At 43.6% G+C, this 19826-nt stretch overlaps 3 protein-coding genes across 3 annotated transcripts; 2 read left to right on the top strand and 1 right to left on the bottom strand.

Annotated features, from left to right (window-relative positions):
• Window positions 1–109: 109 nt before the first annotated feature.
• On the bottom strand, window positions 110–17210 carry LOC124642200. Its single transcript, XM_047180511.1, has 9 exons — window positions 17205–17210; window positions 15452–15600; window positions 13270–13428; window positions 12889–12993; window positions 8298–8435; window positions 1999–2259; window positions 1807–1921; window positions 1362–1430; window positions 110–1245 (listed from the first exon to the last, which is right to left on the bottom strand). Exons 1-9 carry the CDS (start codon window positions 17208–17210, stop codon window positions 1141–1143), a joined length of 1107 nt encoding a protein of 368 aa, XP_047036467.1. The 3' UTR covers window positions 110–1140.
• Window positions 2547–4618, top strand: LOC124642347. Its single transcript, XM_047180744.1, has 4 exons — window positions 2547–2701; window positions 2795–2851; window positions 3013–3149; window positions 4379–4618. Exons 1-4 carry the CDS (start codon window positions 2653–2655, stop codon window positions 4508–4510), a joined length of 375 nt encoding a protein of 124 aa, XP_047036700.1. The 5' UTR covers window positions 2547–2652; the 3' UTR covers window positions 4511–4618.
• Window positions 5399–8066, top strand: LOC124642346 (nicotinamide riboside kinase 1). Its single transcript, XM_047180743.1, has 4 exons — window positions 5399–5479; window positions 5715–6060; window positions 6186–6312; window positions 6770–8066. Exons 1-4 carry the CDS (start codon window positions 5446–5448, stop codon window positions 6860–6862), a joined length of 600 nt encoding a protein of 199 aa, XP_047036699.1. The 5' UTR covers window positions 5399–5445; the 3' UTR covers window positions 6863–8066.
• Window positions 17211–19826: the final 2616 nt, after the last annotated feature.

Raw genomic sequence — 19826 nt, 5'->3', positions numbered from 1 at the left:
TTTGTCTTGAAACTATCAGGAGAATATAAAATGTTCTAAAATATAACATATTTCTCCATGACTTTGTGCAATGTAGTTACCTGAACACATCGGAAAAATTCATACACAGTTTAATTCGAAGTGCTTTATTAATAGATCTACAACAACTTAAATCTAAGTTTAAATAAATATTTGCTAACCTAGAGGATACATCTAATATACCTAGCATATTATTTTGAAAACCATGTTCTCTCAAACTTACGCAGTCGGAGACTACGACCAGAGAACTGTTGAGTTATCTGTCTGTAGTTATAACATGAAAGTCGAAGAAAGCATGGTTACGTGATTATTTAATCTTTACATAGTTACAATTTATAAATGCAATTTGAGCTTCCATACATTCGTTTCATCTTACAACTAGCTACATTACAACGATTATTTATTTATCCATTTATTTCAGGCGTCAAGGAGGGGGAGAACTTCATTAATATTCATTATTTTTCATTCTGTATGCAATGTTTACCTTGGAAGAAATTAGCGTGAAAAACTATTTGGATGGATATATGATTTTTTGTTTGTAATCTAACTTATTTTTTATACTAATTCGATAAGAGATCTCACCTCCTAGTTCTATATAATATTTTGGTACGAACAAATGTACCTACTAACGTAATATTATTATTAGATACAGTCTTAATGTCACAACGTTAAGTAGCAGTAGCACCAAAGTTAACGTAACATACATTACATTTAAACAATTTAGGAATATATTAATTTAATATTAAACAATATAATACTATAATTTTCATAGAAGAACGCGTTACAACAGATTTAAACTAGACTTGGACATGGACAAGTTCTTTCGTCAGATTCTCATAGACATGACTTTTGGTGTAAATTGTGAAAATACCTACTATGATAACTAATCAAAACGACTGTTGTTTATGAATGGACAATAGTTAATTAGTTAACCCAATAAAAACTGTCCTTACAAAGAATTATTCAAATAAAACATGATATCATTAGAATACTGGTATATATAGACGACGTTATGATTTACCAGAATGTGAAACTTTTTTCCATAAAATTGGCAATGAGTGTGCGTTTGTTATAATAATTTAGCATTAATGCGTGCATTGTATGTGTGTGAGCGTGTGTGGCTTACAGTTCGTTGTTCTGGCGACGTCGCACGTAGCGCGCGAAGTAGTCAGGTCGCCAGCACTTGCACGAGCCGGGCACCAGGAACCAGTCGTAGTACAGGCGAACCTGTGGAGGATTCGTATCGATAAAGGATAGTCGCTCGTGGTCGGAGAGCCTTAAATTGCACAGCCATAAGTCCTCTCAACAAAAATAAGTAGCGGCACTGTTGAAGCGCGTGTTACCTGGTAGCAGCCCATCTCGTCGTGTCCGTCGCAGTGCGGCGGTTTGTCCGTGCTGGTCTCCGGCTCCGGCTGTTGTCCGGCGCGGTTCTGCAGGTACTGCTCATAATCCTGCCACAGTACATAAACATTCCTCTTATAAACGTAACCTACCTCATAACAAAAACTTAAATATGAAGGCGAATATGTAGTCCTTCGTCTTTAAACCGTAGTAGCAATTCCCCGTGGTTCCACGCGCATCCTGAGAGTATTACTTCTCTCAAATTATTGTCACGATGCTAGTTATAAGAAGCTGTATACCGCCAATTTAATCGAACCCCACATACACATGATACACACTTTCACATTTTTTAATATGACTGTTAGGTGATGGAATGATTTTCCTCATATGTCTATTTGATGCGCGGTGTTGCTGAGTAACTGTATTGGTGCGGTATCTGGTGCTGACCTGCACGTGTTTGTTCTGGGTGGGCGGGTAGTGCAGTTCGGCCACCAGCAGCGACACCCAGCGCGGCGAGCTCAGGCAGCCGCCGTCCAGGTAGTGGCAGCGCGACTGCATGCATCTGATAACACACGATGAGAGCTTAACCTTATATAGGGATTTTAAGGGTAAACGTTTTTATGTTAGTATGTGGTGTACCTGGTGACCTCGACGGTCTGCGTGAAGTACCCCTCGTAGGGTATCTGCACGACGTAGCGCCACACGCCCTGGTAGTTGCGCGCGAACACCGGCGTCGCGTACTCCACGCGCGCCGGGCACGGCGTGGGCGGGCCCTCGTAGCGGTGATGCGGCGCGTGCGCGGCGGCGCCTGCGTGAGGCTGCGGCCCGGGGTCCTCGCGCCGCTCCACGCCCGCGCTCGACTCGCTGTCGCCGTTGATTGCGCGGTACAGCATGCAGAATCTGGAACAAAAATATTATTTATTATTAAAAAATAATTATGTATATCAGGGATTGAGACGCGTCCTTTGGTGTCTAAGTAGTATTTTGGTGGTTTTACATATATTGTAGGTACATAAAACTATTTGTAGTATATACCTGCATTTTTAAATCATCATTATCGTCATATCAGTCAATTGCCGCCCATTGCTGAACGTAGGTCGCAACGGACGCAACCATATAAAAATCGAGAAACATGAGAGAAACTAAACGTAATCTCGTTGAATGTCAATGTCAAATTGACATTTGACGTCTGACGTGACGTTTCAATATTTCATTTTTGTACTTTTGTAGGTTATAGTTGCATTTCCGTAATAATTGCACATAAATGTTTCCTTTAAGCATTGTGGTATTAAAATGTCTTCAGCATTAGTACGACAGGCTCTGGAACTCGTCGACCAAGAAGGTATAGAGAAGAAAGTTTAATATACTTGTTAGTCTAAAGTTGTTTGTGATTCGGAGTGGTATGATAAGACACGTCGTTGTGTTTTGGTTGCAGACAGCGGCGAGGCGAAGCGTGGTGGGCGCCGAGCGCGGCCGCGACACGCGGGTCAAGGTTCGTTCAAACTTCACCGACGAGGCGGCGATACGTTACGTCACACAGTCGTCGCTTGTCGCGAGTTTATTGCGCCTATTGCCGCGATTAGTCGCGCCTTTTTTATTGTCCGGTTTATTGGTTGCTTATGTAACGAGTCGTCACACTCGCTCTGTGTGCAGATCACCGGCAGTTGTACAAGAGTAAGAGCAAGAAGGCTCCGGCGCCGGCGCGGAGTCAGGAGCAGCAGGTGCAGGACAACGTCAACAAGTTGCTGAAGCTGTCCGCGCGCGCCGCACACCCCAGCGTCGCCGACAAGGTAAGTGTCTACTGTACTCAGTGCTCTGTGTGACATGACAATACTGAAGGACAATTCAATCACAACAGTGAACCACTGTAATGACTTGCTGGTTATTTGAATTAAGTAATATAGGTATTATACAAGAAAATGTAGTAGATCATATTTGCAAACATTATCTTTTCAGTATTCACCCCTTTTATGATTTTGATTTGCACATTATATCATGTAATTTATATCTATGTAGTAGGATATTTCCAAAACTGTTTATGTTGTAAAATTTCTTTCATAAAAGCAGAAAGCTATGATCTTGTTTAGTGCTATAAATAATATAAAAATTCCTAACTGTTGGAGAAAGGCAAGTTATTAAGAAACAAAACACAATTTGACTAACTAATGACATCAAGGTCATTTGCAAGCTAGCACATATTATTAGCTGCTCTCATTATGTAAAGGAAGTTAACTGAAGTAGGACAAAGACACACAACCCAAGCTAACAGTTCAGCATTCTTGTGATAATTGATACATAACCACAGATTAGATAGTAGAAATGCTGTGTGAGAGACTTTGTGTTCAACACTCATATATTTGCCTGTATACATAATGTATCAGTTAGAGCCTCTATCTATAATGACACTACAAGGCTACTTTGTGAATGCCTTATAAATAAATGAAGATTGCTCAATAGTTTAAAGGTTTGATTCCAGACAAGTAAATAAGTAACTTCTCTAACTTAAACATACTTTTTAAGTATATTTTTGACACTAATGACTGGATGGAAGAGGAAGGGAAACATTTTGAGTAAACCTATAATCAATCCTGAAATCATGAATGCAATTTCTTGTCTACAGTTAGAACCAAGTGACTACTAGTAGGTAGTGCATGATAACTGGATATTCTAATATTGCATTGAGATTTGTTAATTCCATAGAGTAGTGAGTAGCGTAATAATGTCAGTGTTGAGTGTGTCAATGTTACAACTGTTATCAACTACAAACAATACAAGTGTAGCACTCCAGTACTTCAGTTGTTGGCTTAGACCTCTGATTACAAGCTCTATTGACATTTAGCTGAGATAAGGGCACATGTTTTATAAATACTCGTGTTTTAGTGTCTTCACAGATAAAAAGTTTGCTTTCATTGATTTAAATGTAACAGTGCTAATTAATTGCATAAGAATATGTAATATGCAATGTATTAATATTAGTATTGTGTGCTCAACAGTATATGACGTGTTCGTGTGTACACAGATAGTGGAGCGCGCAGTGAGACGCAAGCCGCTCGCCGACTCCACAGAGGAGAAGCAAGACGATCACAAGTCCATACTGTTCCCCGAGACAGAGACCTTCCAGGACTTCGAGAAGGAACTCTTCTGCAGTTAGATCACCACTCACGCATTCACAAGTGTTAAGCGAGTCTATGCGTTACTGCTAGTGGCGCAAGGTCGAGATTGGTTTGATGCCGATATATGGACATACCTGATGCGCTGGTGGGCAAGTTGGTGCTGGTGACGACGAGCTCCGTGTTTGCTGTGTTCTGCCTCTGGGTCAACTCTTACCCTTTTATTGACGAAGGTGAGCATTGTCCGTTGTCTTATATAGTGTTGATTACACTATTCTGATTCTATAGCTTCAGAGATGTCACGTCTAAACTCATCATATGTGATTTCGTTTAGAATGTCAACGTTGAAACGTATCCTTTCCGCTAGTATAAAATGAGAACATATTTGTTTATCCGCACAACAGATCGTGTGACACCTCGTGTCGAGCTTACAAAGAATTTTAATGTTTTCCGGGAACTGTATAGTATGCGTATTTAATGCCCCGCGTTGTTCTAGTGTTCTCAAGCTCGAAAAATGCGTCGGGCCGAAATCGCTTTGTGGATTTTAGAAACGTTCACAGAGCAACCTGGAGTCTCACACTAAATTGGAGATCACATTAAATTGTCAACGCTGCTTGTCGGCATTTAAATGTAGTGTCGAAATGCCGCTTTATCGGACTATGAGAGTGAAGGAATAGTGAGTGCACCTGTGTCTGCGCAAATGCTCGTGCACTATAATATATCCTGCACAGTGCTATCTGATCTCCTTGTAGACCAGCATATGTGATGTTTGGTAACACCTGGTATTGGTTGCAGACTCGTGGCTGAGCTTGTGGCTGCCGGACCCGCAGTGGTCGCTGCTGCTGTGCGGCGCCTGGGGGCTGCTGTTCGTGGGCGGCCTCATGGCCTTCACGCTCTACCACCTCTACCCGCACCTCTCGCGCGACTCACTGCCCCACTGACCGCCCGTCTCACCACCCGACACAACGCTACAGTCATGGCCTCCAGGCGTAATGATTGGATTATTATAGGTAGGTACTTAATGTGAAGAAATAATTTGATGTTAGTTTGTCCATATACATTTTATGCAGGTTTTACCCAGTAATGTTTTTAAGACTCATTAGTTGTAACTGTTTTAGTTGTGTATTTCATCTTAATCAATGATGATTCTTTTTTTTCTGAAAACCTAAAATTATTTTTTTTCCCGCAATGTTGTGTCATCCACAAAAATGCGTCGTTTGCTATAACTGTAGGTGAATTTCCCAGGTATATCGGGCGTAACATGCGGCGGCAAGACGTCGCTAGCTCACCAGCTGGCGAGCACACTGGCGCCGGTGCACGTGTTCCACCAGGACAAGTACTTCTTCCCCGACGACAGCGCGCGGCACGTGCGCTGCGCGGCGCTGCCGCACAACAACTACGACGTCCTCTCCGCGCTCGACATGGACGCCATGCTGCGTGACGTCACGCGCACGCTCGCCGGCGACGACCGCGCGCACGCCACCACCACCGACCCAGCCGGACGGTACACGCGCCCGGGGAAGAAGTTCCTCATCGCTGAGGGCTTCACCGTGCTCAACTACCCGCCCATCATGGAGATGTGTGATCTCAGGTCAGTGCCGCATTACATGCTACCAAATTAAGTTGCATATAAAAGTGCTCTTGGCTTTATATAACATTCTCGAAACACTAGAGGCTTTAACAAAATTGAGATGTAACGTGTATGTGTGCTGATAGATACTACTTCGTGCTGGAGCTGGGCGAGTGCCGAGCCCGGCGGGCGCTGCGGCTGTACGAGCCGCCCGACATCGAGGGATACTTCGAGCTCTGCGTCTGGCCCGAGCATCTCAACTACAAGGCAGAGGTACAAACTACCATACATCTACCAATCAAACATTAACCGCCCACTATTGTCATAAGGTTGGAAATCTATAGAAGTACCTAATTTGACAGATTAAGCATCTTTAAAAGTGATCTACGTATATGTAGTTCTCGCGTCCGCAAATGCAACGACTCACCCCATGCATGTGCAATGTGGGGAGTTATTGGTGATACATGATAGAGACGTGTTGCTATGTCAAAGGCGTATATTGTACTGCATTGATTAACCTAAGCTTAATACTAAGTACATGTACATAGATAGATCGGGAGTAAGGTCGGCTACACACTACACATGATACATGAAGACAAAAGTTTGGCGAGAACTATATTCACTCTGTTCTCTCTCATGCAAGACTAATAAGAATACATTATGCAAACAATAAGTAATTGATTTGATGTGCTCATTCCGTCAGTATTAATCAATGAATTCCTAATTACAGATCGAGAAAGACAAACGCGTGAAGATATTGGACGGCACGCGGGCTGACGCCTTCGACATCGTGATGGCCGACATCAAGGCGCTCAACACATAACCCGCGTCACGTCATCGCTCCACTTCGGATAACTTCGGCCGACATCGGCTAAATTCGGCCGACATCGGCTAACTTCGGCCAACTTCGGCAGCGCTCGGCCTCTCGCTTAATATTTACGAATAAGTCAAAATAAACGCAAATTCTCAAATATCTAGTTGTAGCCGTCGATTTTATTCGATGGTTTATTTATTCCCAAGTTACGCCCATTTTCACCGACAGTATAAACCTGACGTTTTTCTTAAAACTGTTTACTTTGAAAAATTTACGTGAACATTCATAGTAAACAGTAGTTTTAAGAAAACTAACGTTTATTTTGTCGGTAAACTAGAGCGTTAATTGGTTAGGCAAATGTCCAATATGTAAGTAATTGCTTAAGATCGTGTAGTCGCCAAAAATCTAGCCAATTTCATATTGTAAAGTTAAAATTAGTTGTTTTTCATATTACATTGGTATATTCTATAGTTTTAATAAAATTGACTAGTATACTTCGTTTTTATAAATGTTATTAGGAATCGATAAATTAATTAGACTTATGTTTCGTCTTTATTTTTGATCATGAGAATTGAGGCAGGTCGAGAATTCAAATCACTCATCTATCAAGTGAGATATCGAGAGTACACACTCAATGCAAGATTTAATATAAGACACAAACAAACAATGAAGGCAATTTTACATAAAGCTCTGTATAAATCGTGCGTGTTAACAGAGATACATCAAATGACCGCTGCCAGTCATCATTGTGTTTACGGCTCAGTAAATAAGATATCTTAACGCTAAATTTGTTACACGCTATTTAAAGTTTGTAATATGATATTTATAAATTGGAAATATTTTTGTATACAGTATATTTAACTCTACAGCTACTATACACCGCAAGTCGCCTTACGCACCTTACGCTGACTTACAATATATCTTTAAATGATTATTTTGAGAAAGTGAGACGACGTGAAAATAATACGCTTGAATGAGACGGATGCTATGCACATGAACTAGAGTATATAATAAGAATTATAATGTATGAGATGTGACAATTAATGTCAGTTCACACAAAGTGGTGGACATCGTTATACTGGAAGACTTCATTCCTATGTGTTTGTGTGAACTGGCTCTAACACGGGTGCCGGCGGAGTGAGTGGTAGTCAATTGCACGTTTTAACTATAAGTATTGTTAAATTATTCATTTTCAATAAACTTTGATCATGTATGCCTTGTTTTATTTGTTTTACGAGCGTTTTCGAACTAGCGGCAAAGCATTTTTCGACTCGGTAACGCACGTATCGTACGCGCGTCACAACTTCTGTTTTATATGATGAAATTGGACTCGTGCAACACTTTGGTTTATTTTATAATAAGTAAACTAAATTTCTAAAGCCACCATATTGAAGACGTTACGTTTCTGGATTAGCTACTACAAGTAATATAACTGTGTACTCACACTCCGCCGTTGTCGCAGAACTTGCGACTCTCCCGTGGCGTGTCGATGTCGGCGCCGTCAATGCCGCGGTGCTCGGCGCGCAGCGCGTGTGACGGTACTTCGGAGTCCTCCAGCGAACGGCGACTGCGCTCCTCCAGCCTGCACATACAACATAATACATAGTAATAAAGTAGTCCACGTGGATTTTCACGCTATTCTCACCTTTACGGGGATAGTAGTAGCAAGTAATGCTATGTCCACATTGACTGCCACGCTATCAAGTAGCGGCACATTTGCGGAGATACTAGCAAGTAATCTATGCTCATAGTGTAATATGGGAATGGGCTGTTTGATAAGGAGGGGAATAGATCGTTCGTCATCATTGCAGGGATCCAGCAGAACACCAGCGTCAGTTAGTCTACATGAAGGTGCGTACGGATAGCGCGTTTCTGTGTTACGCGTAGTTGGGAAACACTGTCCACGCGTACATTGGATACGCGTACAGCTCCTGTACGGACCGCCGCGAACCTGTACGCGAGGTCAATCGATCCAGAGCGCTCCGCGAGCCCCAGTCATTCGCCATGACTCCGACAAACTTAGCGGTTGCGTGCACCACCACTGCTGCGGCGTTAGTCATTATTCAACACATTTTAAATAAAAAACAAAATACCCGACTGCACACTAAAAAAAGAGTAAAACAAGCCCCACAATAATATTTAATTTATAAATATTGATGGAAAGCATCGCAGGCGGGGACCAACAGAGGCTTATTTATAGTCATTTCGGTTGTGCACCATTTAGCAGAATTTTCGTTGGTGGCGGTCAAGGTGGTCCCCGCCTGCGATGCTTTCCATCAATATTTATAAATTAAATATTATTGTGGGGCTTGTTTTACTCTTTTTTTAGTGTGCAGTCGGGTATTTTGTTTTTTTAATAATAATTCTTTTATTTATAACTTTTTAGCTGTTTTTATTTAACGAAAATGTTGTAGATGTAGAAGACTATGTATATGTAAGTACCATTTTAAATTATTTCGACGACATTTGGCTTTAGATTACGAGTGATGTTACTCCGCAACATAAATTTACCGCCAATCTGGACTGTTGGTAGTGAAGAAGAAAAAGAATTAGGTGAGTCATTACTGCTGAAGACCGTCAACGACGTGTGCCCTTATGCGTGTGCCCGCATTCGGGCTGTATACTCGAGCATATCCCCCTCCGCACCGCGCCGCGCGCCGCATGCCAGGCCACGCCCTATCTTTTTGCTTGCAAACGCATGAGTTGCTTTGCGTTGACGCAGAATTAACATGTTCCCGTGGGAATTTTGAGAAAAAACGTATCCTATATTAATTATTACTCCCGTGATTGAAATGAATCTAATGATACCGCATACATATTTTTTTAAAGGGAAATTTAGAAAAAATATCCCGTGGGACTTTTAGGATAAAATGTATCCTATGACACTCCCGTAATCAAGACAAATCTAACGATACCTCATACATCAAAATCCATCAAGCCGTTTAGGCTACAGGAGGTCACAAAGGAACAGACATACATACATACTTACATACACTCGAAAAACATTACCCTCCTTCTTTGGCAGTCGGGTAAAAAAAGAGAAACAAACGGAAACCTGTGTGGAAATAGGCTTATGGAAGATATAAATTATGAAGAAAGTGGGGACAAAAATTTTGTGAGATTGAGTTCCCACAAGACCCGGTAAAAATTCAAGTTGAATCAATCTAATAATATTTTCATTATTGAAACTCGAAGAACACGCGTGTTTATTCATTTTGCCGTCCGAATATAGCGTAGCCGGCCGCGTGCGTCCTCTTTGACGCGCGACCAAAAACCGACTGACGGTGGCTCGCGCTGCGAGTTGGCTCGCGCGGTACGCGTACCCCAAGAGTGAACGCGTAGCTACAGGTATGGACTAGGCGTTCCGGACACGCGTAAACTGAGTACGCGTACCAGGGTACGCGCAATCCGTACGCACCTTTACACATGCTGAGCTGAGCTCCCAATTCGGTGCAAACCTGAGACATACCCACCTTTTGTTTTCTTTATTTCTGATTACGTATCTCTATTTGGCCTTTTATGCGTGCCGAATTCTATCTATCTAGATACTCTTACGTACTCTCCGAAATCCAGGAGCAGCGGCGGCCCTAGCCATTGCGAGGCTACGTGCGGCAGGTCTAAGAGAGGCCCTTTATCCAAAGTGAAAAGTATGTGTTGCGAGAGTAAGCTGGCGTTTTGATTTAGCTAATCGTCATGTTTGAGAAGAAATCAAGTTAAACTAATTATTAAAATTTTATTTTTACTACAGTTTATATTTAAAGAATCACAAAATTAACAAATATTAAACTAAAATCTTTAATTAAAGCGGAATAATCGAATGAATGAGCAACGTCATTTTCGATTAGCAAGGACTGAAAGTCGATCTTGTGTCATCGAATTCCTTAAACATGTTTTAATAATTGTAAGCCTCGAAAACTGCTTTTTCGATATTATTATTTTTTATTATTCGAATTCTCAAGACTATTTCGGTAGTGGAATTAATTTCAGTTAAATTATTTTCTAATATACATTTAAATTATTTTCAGCTCTTCGTATAACTGATTCAGGGCCGTCTCTGGCTCATGTAGCGCCCGGGTGCAATCATGACCCAAGCGCACCCTATGTATTGAAAGATTGTAACTTGAGTAATTCGAACGTCGTAAATAAGGAAGTTCATACGGAAACTAGGAGTTATTTTCTTGTTAATAAAAGGACTTACAAGCGGCGCTACCTTCTAGGTTCGGCTAAAAAAGGATGATAAAAGAAAATAAGTGGAAAGTAAAGCACCCGCGAGCGTAGCGAGCGCAAAAATTTTTGAGCTTTAGGTCACTAAAGCACCTAAAGTTGTATAATAAATAACAGTGCAAGGTGAATTCGCGAGCGTAGCGAGCGCGAAAATTTTTGAGTTTTGGGACAAAAAAGTACTCTAGTCAAGTTAGAAGGTAAGGTACAAGTGAAAAGTCGCGAGCGTAGCGAGCGCGAATTTTTAAAAATTGTTTGTTTAAGGACCCTCAAAGCACAAATAAAAAGAATCCGTGACTGGATCGAGAGCCAGTTGTTTTTGTTACTTTAGTGTTCCAACTTTTTGTTAAATTGAGGACTCAAAAAGTAAACGCAGAGTGAATTAGAAATAAAGAAAAAATGCACATTTTATTTCTTGGACCAGATATATATCTTCTAATTATATTTTTTTTTTATATTAGTGTAGGTTGTAGCGCGAGGCCCCCTCAAGCGCGAGGCCCTGTGCGATGGCACAGTTCGCACACCCCTAGGGCCGCCACTGTCCAGGAGGGTTTCGCTACGTTCAGAAACACAAGTAGAGTAAGGCACAGTTACCGGTTGTGGTGCAGTTCTGCAGCGGGCTGTGACGCGGGCTGTGACGCGGGCGGTGCCGGCAGGTGCGCGACAGGAGCGTAAGGTACAGTTACCGGTTGTGGTGCAGTTCTGCAGCGGGCGGCGCGGGCTGTGACGCGGGCGGTGCCGGCAGGTGCGCGACGCGCGGGAGCGTGTCGTCGGCGCGCAGCACGGGCAGCGTGCGCGACAGGAGCGTAAGGTACAGTTACCGGTTGTGGTGCAGTTCTGCAGCGGGCGGCGCGGGCTGTGACGCGGGCGGTGCCGGCAGGTGCGCGACGCGCGGGAGCGTGTCGTCGGCGCGCAGCACGGGCAGCGTGCGCGACAGGAGCGTAAGGTACAGTTACCGGTTGTGGTGCAGTTCTGCAGCGGGCGGCGCGGGCTGTGACGCGGGCGGTGCCGGAAGGTGCGCGACGCGCGGGAGCGTGTCGTCGGCGCGCAGCACGGGCAGCGTGCGCGACAGGAGCGTAAGGTACAGTTACCGGTTGTGGTGCAGTTCTGCAGCGAGCTGTGACGCGGGCTGTGACGCGGGCGGTGCCGGCAGGTGCGCGACGCGCGGGAGCGTGTCGTCGGCGCGCAGCACGGGCAGCGTGCGCGACAGGAGCGTAAGGTACAGTTACCGGTTGTGGTGCAGTTCTGCAGCGGGCGGCGCGGGCTGTGACGCGGGCGGTGCCGGCAGGTGCGCGACGCGCGGGAGCGTGTCGTCGGCGCGCAGCACGGGCAGCGTGCGCGACAGGAGCGTAAGGTACAGTTACCGGTTGTGGTGCAGTTCTGCAGCGGGCGGCGCGGGCTGTGACGCGGGCGGTGCCGGAAGGTGCGCGACGCGCGGGAGCGTGTCGTCGGCGCGCAGCACGGGCAGCGTGCGCGACAGGAGCGTAAGGTACAGTTACCGGTTGTGGTGCAGTTCTGCAGCGAGCTGTGACGCGGGCTGTGACGCGGGCGGTGCCGGCAGGTGCGCGACGCGCGGGAGCGTGTCGTCGGCGCGCAGCACGGGCAGCGTGCGCGACAGGAGCGTAAGGTACAGTTACCGGTTGTGGTGCAGTTCTGCAGCGGGCGGCGCGGGCTGTGACGCGGGCGGTGCCGGCAGGTGCGCGACGCGCGGGAGCGTGTCGTCGGCGCGCAGCACGGGCAGCGTGCGCGACAGGAGCGTAAGGTACAGTTACCGGTTGTGGTGCAGTTCTGCAGCGGGCGGCGCGGGCTGTGACGCGGGCGGTGCCGGCAGGTGCGCGACGCGCGGGAGCGTGTCGTCGGCGCGCAGCACGGGCAGCGTGCGCGACAGGAAGCGCAGCGTCTGGTTGCGGATCAGCTCGCTGCAACAACACACGACATTCAACCACTTGCTTATATCAGCTTACTATCTATGTCTATACGAATTGAGCATCCTTGGCAGTCGTCACGGGTAGCAGACGCCAGTAAATCTGACAACAATCCAATCAAGGGGTACGGGTTGCCCGGGTGACTGGGTTGAGGAAGTCAGATAGGGCAGTCGCTCCTTGTAAAAGACTGGTACTCGGAAGATGATGCTGGATAACAGGCTATATTTTGTCCGGGAGTAGTGTGTTGACAGGAAAGAGAAGTATACTAACAAGGGGTAAGGCTCTCCGTTGGGGTTCTGCCCCATGGGGTTGCGCGGGATGAGGCCGCGGTTGAGGTCGCCGCACAGGTTGGCGGCCGACACGTGCGGCTTGCTGGCCTCCGCCTCCGCGCACGGCGACGCCACCTGTCGGTACGGCGGCGGACGCACTCTGTAACAGAACATATAACTATTAGCATGTTCCACGTGATGGACTTAAACGTCTGAAATAGATAAGGTATGCTCCAACTTTCTCGCTATATCTTTCTGTCGACGACAAGTCATTAGATGATGATGATAATAAATGTGGTGACCCTACGCCTACTGTGTGTATCCTTCCTTAGTCATAAAGTCCCATTCAGTCATCATCTCACGAGCCTTTACCCAACTATGTTGGGGTCAACTTCCAGTCTAACCGCATTCAGCTGAGTTCTAGTGTTTTACAAGGAGCGACTGCCTATCTTAGGTACCTCCTCAACCCAGTTAATCGGGCAAACCAATACCCCTTCGTTAGACTGGTGTAATTCAGTGTTTTGTAGAAAAGGTTAAGGTATTTGACCATGTCTTTTGTAATTGCTCTCGGCTTATTGAATTTGTTTAACAATATAATAATTTGTATCTAATACCTACGTCTATCAAAAGCAATAGAAATCCTATTGTATATTCTACAAACCATTTGTCAGATGAAAAGTTTATTCGCTCATTGATATCCGACGTTTATGACCTGTGACGAGGAGGTCAGGCGATCGATCAAACACGTCTGATCGCCGAACAGTAATTGTTGTGCACACAATACTCGTCATGTTCATACAATCACTTGTCACACGACATGACAGATGTTAGTGAAAGTGAACACGCCTCGAGCCTTCGTCGAGATTGTTCCAGACTGGGAAAGCTTGAGGCTTCGGAGATATGAGAGGATGTGAATGATGGAATTTGTAATGATTGAATGATTTGTGAATTCCTAATATATGTATTTTAGTTCTGTTTTAGTTGCAAAAACTTTGCGGAATTCTTGTAGGACGTTTTGTTCTGGGACCTGGGGTTATGTAAGTAAGTAGGCGTTTAAACTAAAATTACAATCAGTGAAAGTGGTCATCACTGCGGAAGTTGTACGTAGGATGTACACTTTGTGCATTTCGCCTCAACAGATGACATCGGAAGTGCAGAGTTCCGGAAAATACCACTTGGAAACTAATCATTGTGAAGTCAATGGTCGCGTCTTGTCTCCGCAAACAGAGAAAGTTAGATAATAATCAATAGGTTGATACTTGAGTATATCATAATATGACATTAGGTGTTCTTGAAGGCGGAAGCCAAATAATTACGATAAACTGTAGTATAACGTTAGTTCCTTGTACCTAACTGAAGAAGTAATAAAATGCTGAGTGCGACAATTACGCGGTTGAGTGACACACATGCGGCCGCTATGACCATAATTTAAGTGATAGTAGTGGGACACAGTTCACTACTAACTGCAGCTTTCTTCCACTTAAAATAACCCAAACAGCATATGTTTAACGTCTTTGAAATAATCACCACTTGGATTAACATTCTATGTTCGTTTGTCGTGCATGAATATCAGTTTCTCGTTTGAGGAAATGATAGATAGATAGATATATTCTTTATTATGCACACCAATTAAAAAAACAACAAGAACAAACAAAAATTTTGAAGTCGGTGACACAATGGGCGGTCTTATCGCTAAAAGCGATCTCTTACAGACAACCTTGTGTTGACACTTGACCCCCAGGAGTCGGCAGACTCACGGTCTAATACAAATGTACCACTACTCATAGAAACGGTCTCATTAACCCTCTAACAGTCGGTTGTAACGTCACTATTACTGCGCCTAATTAGGAGGACGTTGATGATCTGTCTTGAGGAACTATTGTAGACTATTGTTTCATGCCATGATATCGAAACCTAAAAGACGTGACGGGACTCAATATTGGTACTGTCTGCTCTGAGACAAGCCGACGATATGGCAGGCTGAGAAAACATTGTATACCTACTACTGATAATATGGTTGAATTAATCTGAAGAACCGTTTTCGAACAGGTTGTCGAGCCCTGGCTTTAGGGAGCAGTTGTGTCACATGGAAGCCGACCGCAACATAGTTGTGAGAAGGCTCGGGAGATGATGATGATTTTGTTACAGAAATAAAACAATTTGTATTTTGTATGATGTGTCACCTGGGCGGCGTGGCGTTGGGCGACTCGACGAAGGCGTAGTACCCCTCGGGCGGCTCGTCCTCGGCCGGCGCCTCCTCGCGCGGCTCCGGCGGCGCGTCCGTCGGTGATGCCGTCGGCTCGGGCAGCGCGCACCGGCTCAGGCATAACATCTGAAGACAATAACAGGGACATATTAGCTTTGGTACTTTGGCGTTTCATTACCTTTGGGAGTTCGAGGAGATATTAGGTATATGACCTACTACATGGCCAACTTAAAGCCGTTAGGTAGTAAGCCCTATGAACATGCCTACCTATGCAAGTATACATGTATGTGTCTACCCATGTAACAAAAGTGAAGAATCTATGTAACGTTGTCACTATAGATGGCGCTTGTTGCACAGAATTGAGCTGGTCATCATATTGAACACGTAGGATGTTAATACGGCTAGAAGATTTTATTATTTTCAAACAATAAGGCACGTTGCACTGTCATGATCGTTTACCTTATGGTACAGTAATTTTAACAGCTGTTATTACGACAAGACCAATGCCAAGTTTTAGAAGTGGATAGTGAATATTACAATGCTACAGTTGGAACGGAACTCGTCATGCAGCTTCATCACAAATGCAACAAAAACAGTTGCGTGTGTAGAATGACAAATTAGGCGCGCGCCACACTTGCGCGTCAACAATGCGACATTGTCGCGAGTGTCGGGAAGTGTGTCGCAGAAGTGTGCCAGTGGCGCGCCCAGCTCCAGATAATCGGCGGTGTGTCGCATGCCTAATGCAGCCGATGCCAATACGTGATAAGGACTAGAAGCCTCCGTGGAATGATAACTATAAAAGGAAGGCATAGATTTAACTTGATGTGCTGAAGGGACTTGATTACATCTATGTGGTTGAGGGAATGCTAAAGATAGATACGAGTACTTAAGTAGGTATCCACTCCATTAACATTAAATTATCAGAATTCTCACACTTAGCTCTGTGTGTATAGGATTTTTTTTGAACTCGAGTTTCTCTCAGTTGGTTCCACAGATGCATATGTATGCTTGCTTAGCTGGCTCTCAAAATTGGTTTGATACAGATTATCACTTCAATTGATTCCTCTACCTCTATTTATTGCTTGGTTATATTTAAATGGTATGTTCTACTTCGAGCGTGTTTGTGTGCGGTGAATGTCCCGCGGACCTAATCCACCGTTACTGCAAACCTTCATGTACGAGCTAATAGCCGTAGTAATACTATCAATGTGCTAACTTATACTAAGATTCACTAACGAGGATGCAATATCCCTCTATGTGTCAGGTTCGAACTCTGAACAACATCTTGCGACATGATGAAGCAATGACGACTGAATTTAACTCGGCTTATCATAATTCAAGATTGCTTTAAGATTCCTTGTTCAGCCACATTTGATCACGGTGTAGAAGTGCATGGTAACTATTTAGTAATGTGTGGTAAAAGTGCCTATCAATTCCCCATCAAACTTTATCTTAATATTCAGTACCTAATTCAGTTAGGTACTTCTGTTAACCAAAATATGGATATAACACAGCGGGTCTCATTGATTGCGTTTCGTATCATCCCCTTTTTTATGGTGGGAAATCATCAAATTTCGCCTCCCATGGCTGCAGCGTTAGGGAGTGTTAGACTGACCACCACCCCCTAATCTCATCACCACAAAGTATCTGCGCCTAGTGTTTGGAGCAGGTGCAGCCCGTGGTGGTGCTCCACTTGCGTGTCGGGCAGGGCGCGCACCGTTACCACTGACCCGCATACCTTCCGCCAACACCGCATGCATACCTACTGCACTGTACTGTCCAGATCATACTGAACGATTAACTAAACATCCGATAAGATCATAAAGCGAAGGTAGGGTATCCCTATAAACTAGAAGAAACTCCATAAACTAGAAGAGCATAATTCTCAAAAGATAAACTTTATAAATTTTGCAATTGCATCACTGTACTTAATAAACTTATGTTATGATATCATATCATCCTACTGGTTGTTAGATCAAAGGATTTATAATATGATTGTAGGTTCGTGCCATATATATCTTTACCTCATTGATTTACTATGGTAATTAGTTAGGTAGCTGAAGAATTGAATTCGTTGCTAGTTTCATACAATACTTTGATATTGATGTGTCACATACAGTTAACACTTTCTCCTACGACTAGTTGTCTTCGCGGCGTAAACATTGTAATTGGTTAATCATCTGGGTGGATAATTTCATTGTTTCCGATACACCATTACCGTGTGCCCACTGTGTGCTCAACTCGTAGCGTGTAGTGTGGGCCGCCTGTTCTTGTTCCGCCATTAATGATCGCGGTAGAGGTGTCAAGTTAATTTCAATAATAACTGCTATTATTTCGCGGTTTCTATTCCGAAATTGTAATGTAATTGTATTGTAATTTTGAATTGGGATTGGGTGTCAGAAGACGAATTTTGGAAAATTACTTTGGTTTCTAGTTAACAGTTCCACCAGCTTGAACGAAATAATAGCAGGAGTAATGAAGACAATGAATATATGGGGACAGTACATATAAAGTAGGATAATACATAGAGTAGAATATGAACTTTTGTGACAACTTTATAGAACTTTACATAGAGTATAAAAAAGTTTATCATTTCACTATTTATGCGTAGTTATTCTATTACGGATATGTGTAGCTAGTTAATTTAATTGAGATTTAAATCGAAGCAGGCTTTTCCTAATAATTAAAGTGTCACCGCACCGAGAGCAATAAAACTCGACTCATGAAGTTAAACTTGATAATTCCTAAGTGAAACTTGAAGTTAGTTCTAAGCAAGTTGAACATTTTACTTATACCGCAGCTCGAAGTTAAAGACTTCTATGAAAGTCTATAAAGTACCTACATTAAACAGACTAAGTACCTACCTGACATGATAAAGTGTAAAGCGAAGAATCAGTGCAATCGATTTTCAATGCCGACAATGTTTCCATACCTCGAATCAAAACGAGTAATTTAGTCGCAATTACGATCCTTTAGCAGATCGCATCTGACAGCGTTGTTGGAGCTATTAATAAGAAAGTTATAGCAAGGGCAGCGTAAATACTCCACGCACTGTTTCCCTAAGAACTGTAATAACAGAGTAGAACACTTCAGCCATTGAAACGCCTCTGTCGCCAAACCAGACCCACATAGCCACGTGCTGTGAAGATGAGCTTGCGACACCAGTTGCCTCATACCCACACGTACCCTGGATCAACCACAACTCTTATCCAAATTGAAATAAAGTCTACTTTCCCGTGTCCGGTATTTGTGTCATCTTTGGGTAATGAGACCTCATGTTCACCTGCCATAATTTGGACTGTCTTAGTTCTTATTCCCGAGCAATAAGGTTGAGATTTGAGTGCATGACGCTGTCACGTACCTGTCGTGTTTGGGTGGCTGTCATTAGCGAGGCCTGCCAGCCGTGGTTTGTGTTACAACACGTAAAAATTGCTCTGTGATTGATGTACTAAATGTTCTCGTTAGCGAAACATCTGCTTCGCCGTCGTCCGAATTTCTGTCTTGATTTTAAGCAAGGCTTGGTGGACTTGTTAACATCCAACACAAAAAGCTCGGTAGATGATGATGATAAATGAATACCAATTAAACCAATGTCCAGATATAAAGTCATTCTAAAGGCGTTTGCGTTATAATCGATTTATAATATTGTTACCACTGAATGTCTACAGAAATTGTAAGTTGACTCTGAACTTGCCATCGATAAATGGATGTAAGAAGTAGGAAGCACCAATTAGTCACTCATAAACAGAGTATACACTCAAAATGATGAAAATAAAATAAAAAGTAAGCGATACAAAAACCTCTGCCAACCGCATGAAAGTGCAATTTAGTGGCGAAGAGTAAAAAATGTGTGTCACAATATAATATCACGTCGAGATGGAATGAAAGGGAACACAGAACACTGGCCACCGGCTGCGGCTGCCACATCACTGATGAAAGTGACGAGCCGTCTTGAGGAAAATAATAAGTGGCAAGCGGTGATAACGATGGTTTGACTGACAGATCTGACAAAACCCAAGATCAATTTGTAGGTACATCTCGGAACATGTCATACAACATGGATTTAATAGTTCTACGTTGCAGTCAAGCAAGAAAGAAACAACAAATACTATGACACGTAGTTAAAAGAAAATCGAATTAAGCAACTTGTCTTCAAGTTTCCACCCCTCTTGTAAAGAACTGCTTATACTCAGGAAACGTGAAATCTGCTTCACCTACAATATTGTCATCTAACTTAGTAGATTCATTCATTGAGAATGTACGACAAATAAAGCTGTTTATTGACAAGTCAGTATGAGCAGTTAGTAGCGGGCCGGGTGCGCCCTGCACGGCGCACGCGCCGCGTACCGTTA

The sequence above is a fragment of the Helicoverpa zea genome, chromosome 24 (genome assembly GCF_022581195.2).
Source record: "Helicoverpa zea isolate HzStark_Cry1AcR chromosome 24, ilHelZeax1.1, whole genome shotgun sequence".
Lineage (NCBI taxonomy): Eukaryota > Metazoa > Arthropoda > Insecta > Lepidoptera > Noctuidae > Helicoverpa > Helicoverpa zea.
The sequence above is the reverse complement of the archived record's forward strand: the minus strand, read 5'-3'. Positions and strand labels throughout refer to the sequence as shown.

Bases quoted from the DNA above. Each gene is read 5' to 3' on its own strand.
- LOC124642347 (XM_047180744.1), top strand. From the start codon at position 2,653: ATGTCTTCAGCATTAGTACGACAGGCTCTGGAACTCGTCGACCAAGAA. The intron at 2,852-3,012 runs GTTCGTTCAAAC...CTCTGTGTGCAG, and splicing joins GCCGCGACACGCGGGTCAAG to ATCACCGGCAGTTGTACAAG. The intron at 3,150-4,378 runs GTAAGTGTCTAC...GTGTGTACACAG, and splicing joins ACCCCAGCGTCGCCGACAAG to ATAGTGGAGCGCGCAGTGAG.
- LOC124642200 (XM_047180511.1), bottom strand. The intron at 13,429-15,451 runs GTGACACATCAT...GTTCTGTTACAG, and splicing joins CCCAACGCCACGCCGCCCAG to AGTGCGTCCGCCGCCGTACC. The intron at 2,260-8,297 runs GTGAGTACACAG...TTTTTGTTCCAG, and splicing joins TTCTGCGACAACGGCGGAGT to ATTCTGCATGCTGTACCGCG.
- LOC124642346 (XM_047180743.1), top strand. From the start codon at position 5,446: ATGGCCTCCAGGCGTAATGATTGGATTATTATAG. The intron at 5,480-5,714 runs GTAGGTACTTAA...TGAATTTCCCAG, and splicing joins TAATGATTGGATTATTATAG to GTATATCGGGCGTAACATGC. The intron at 6,061-6,185 runs GTCAGTGCCGCA...GTGTGCTGATAG, and splicing joins ATGGAGATGTGTGATCTCAG to ATACTACTTCGTGCTGGAGC.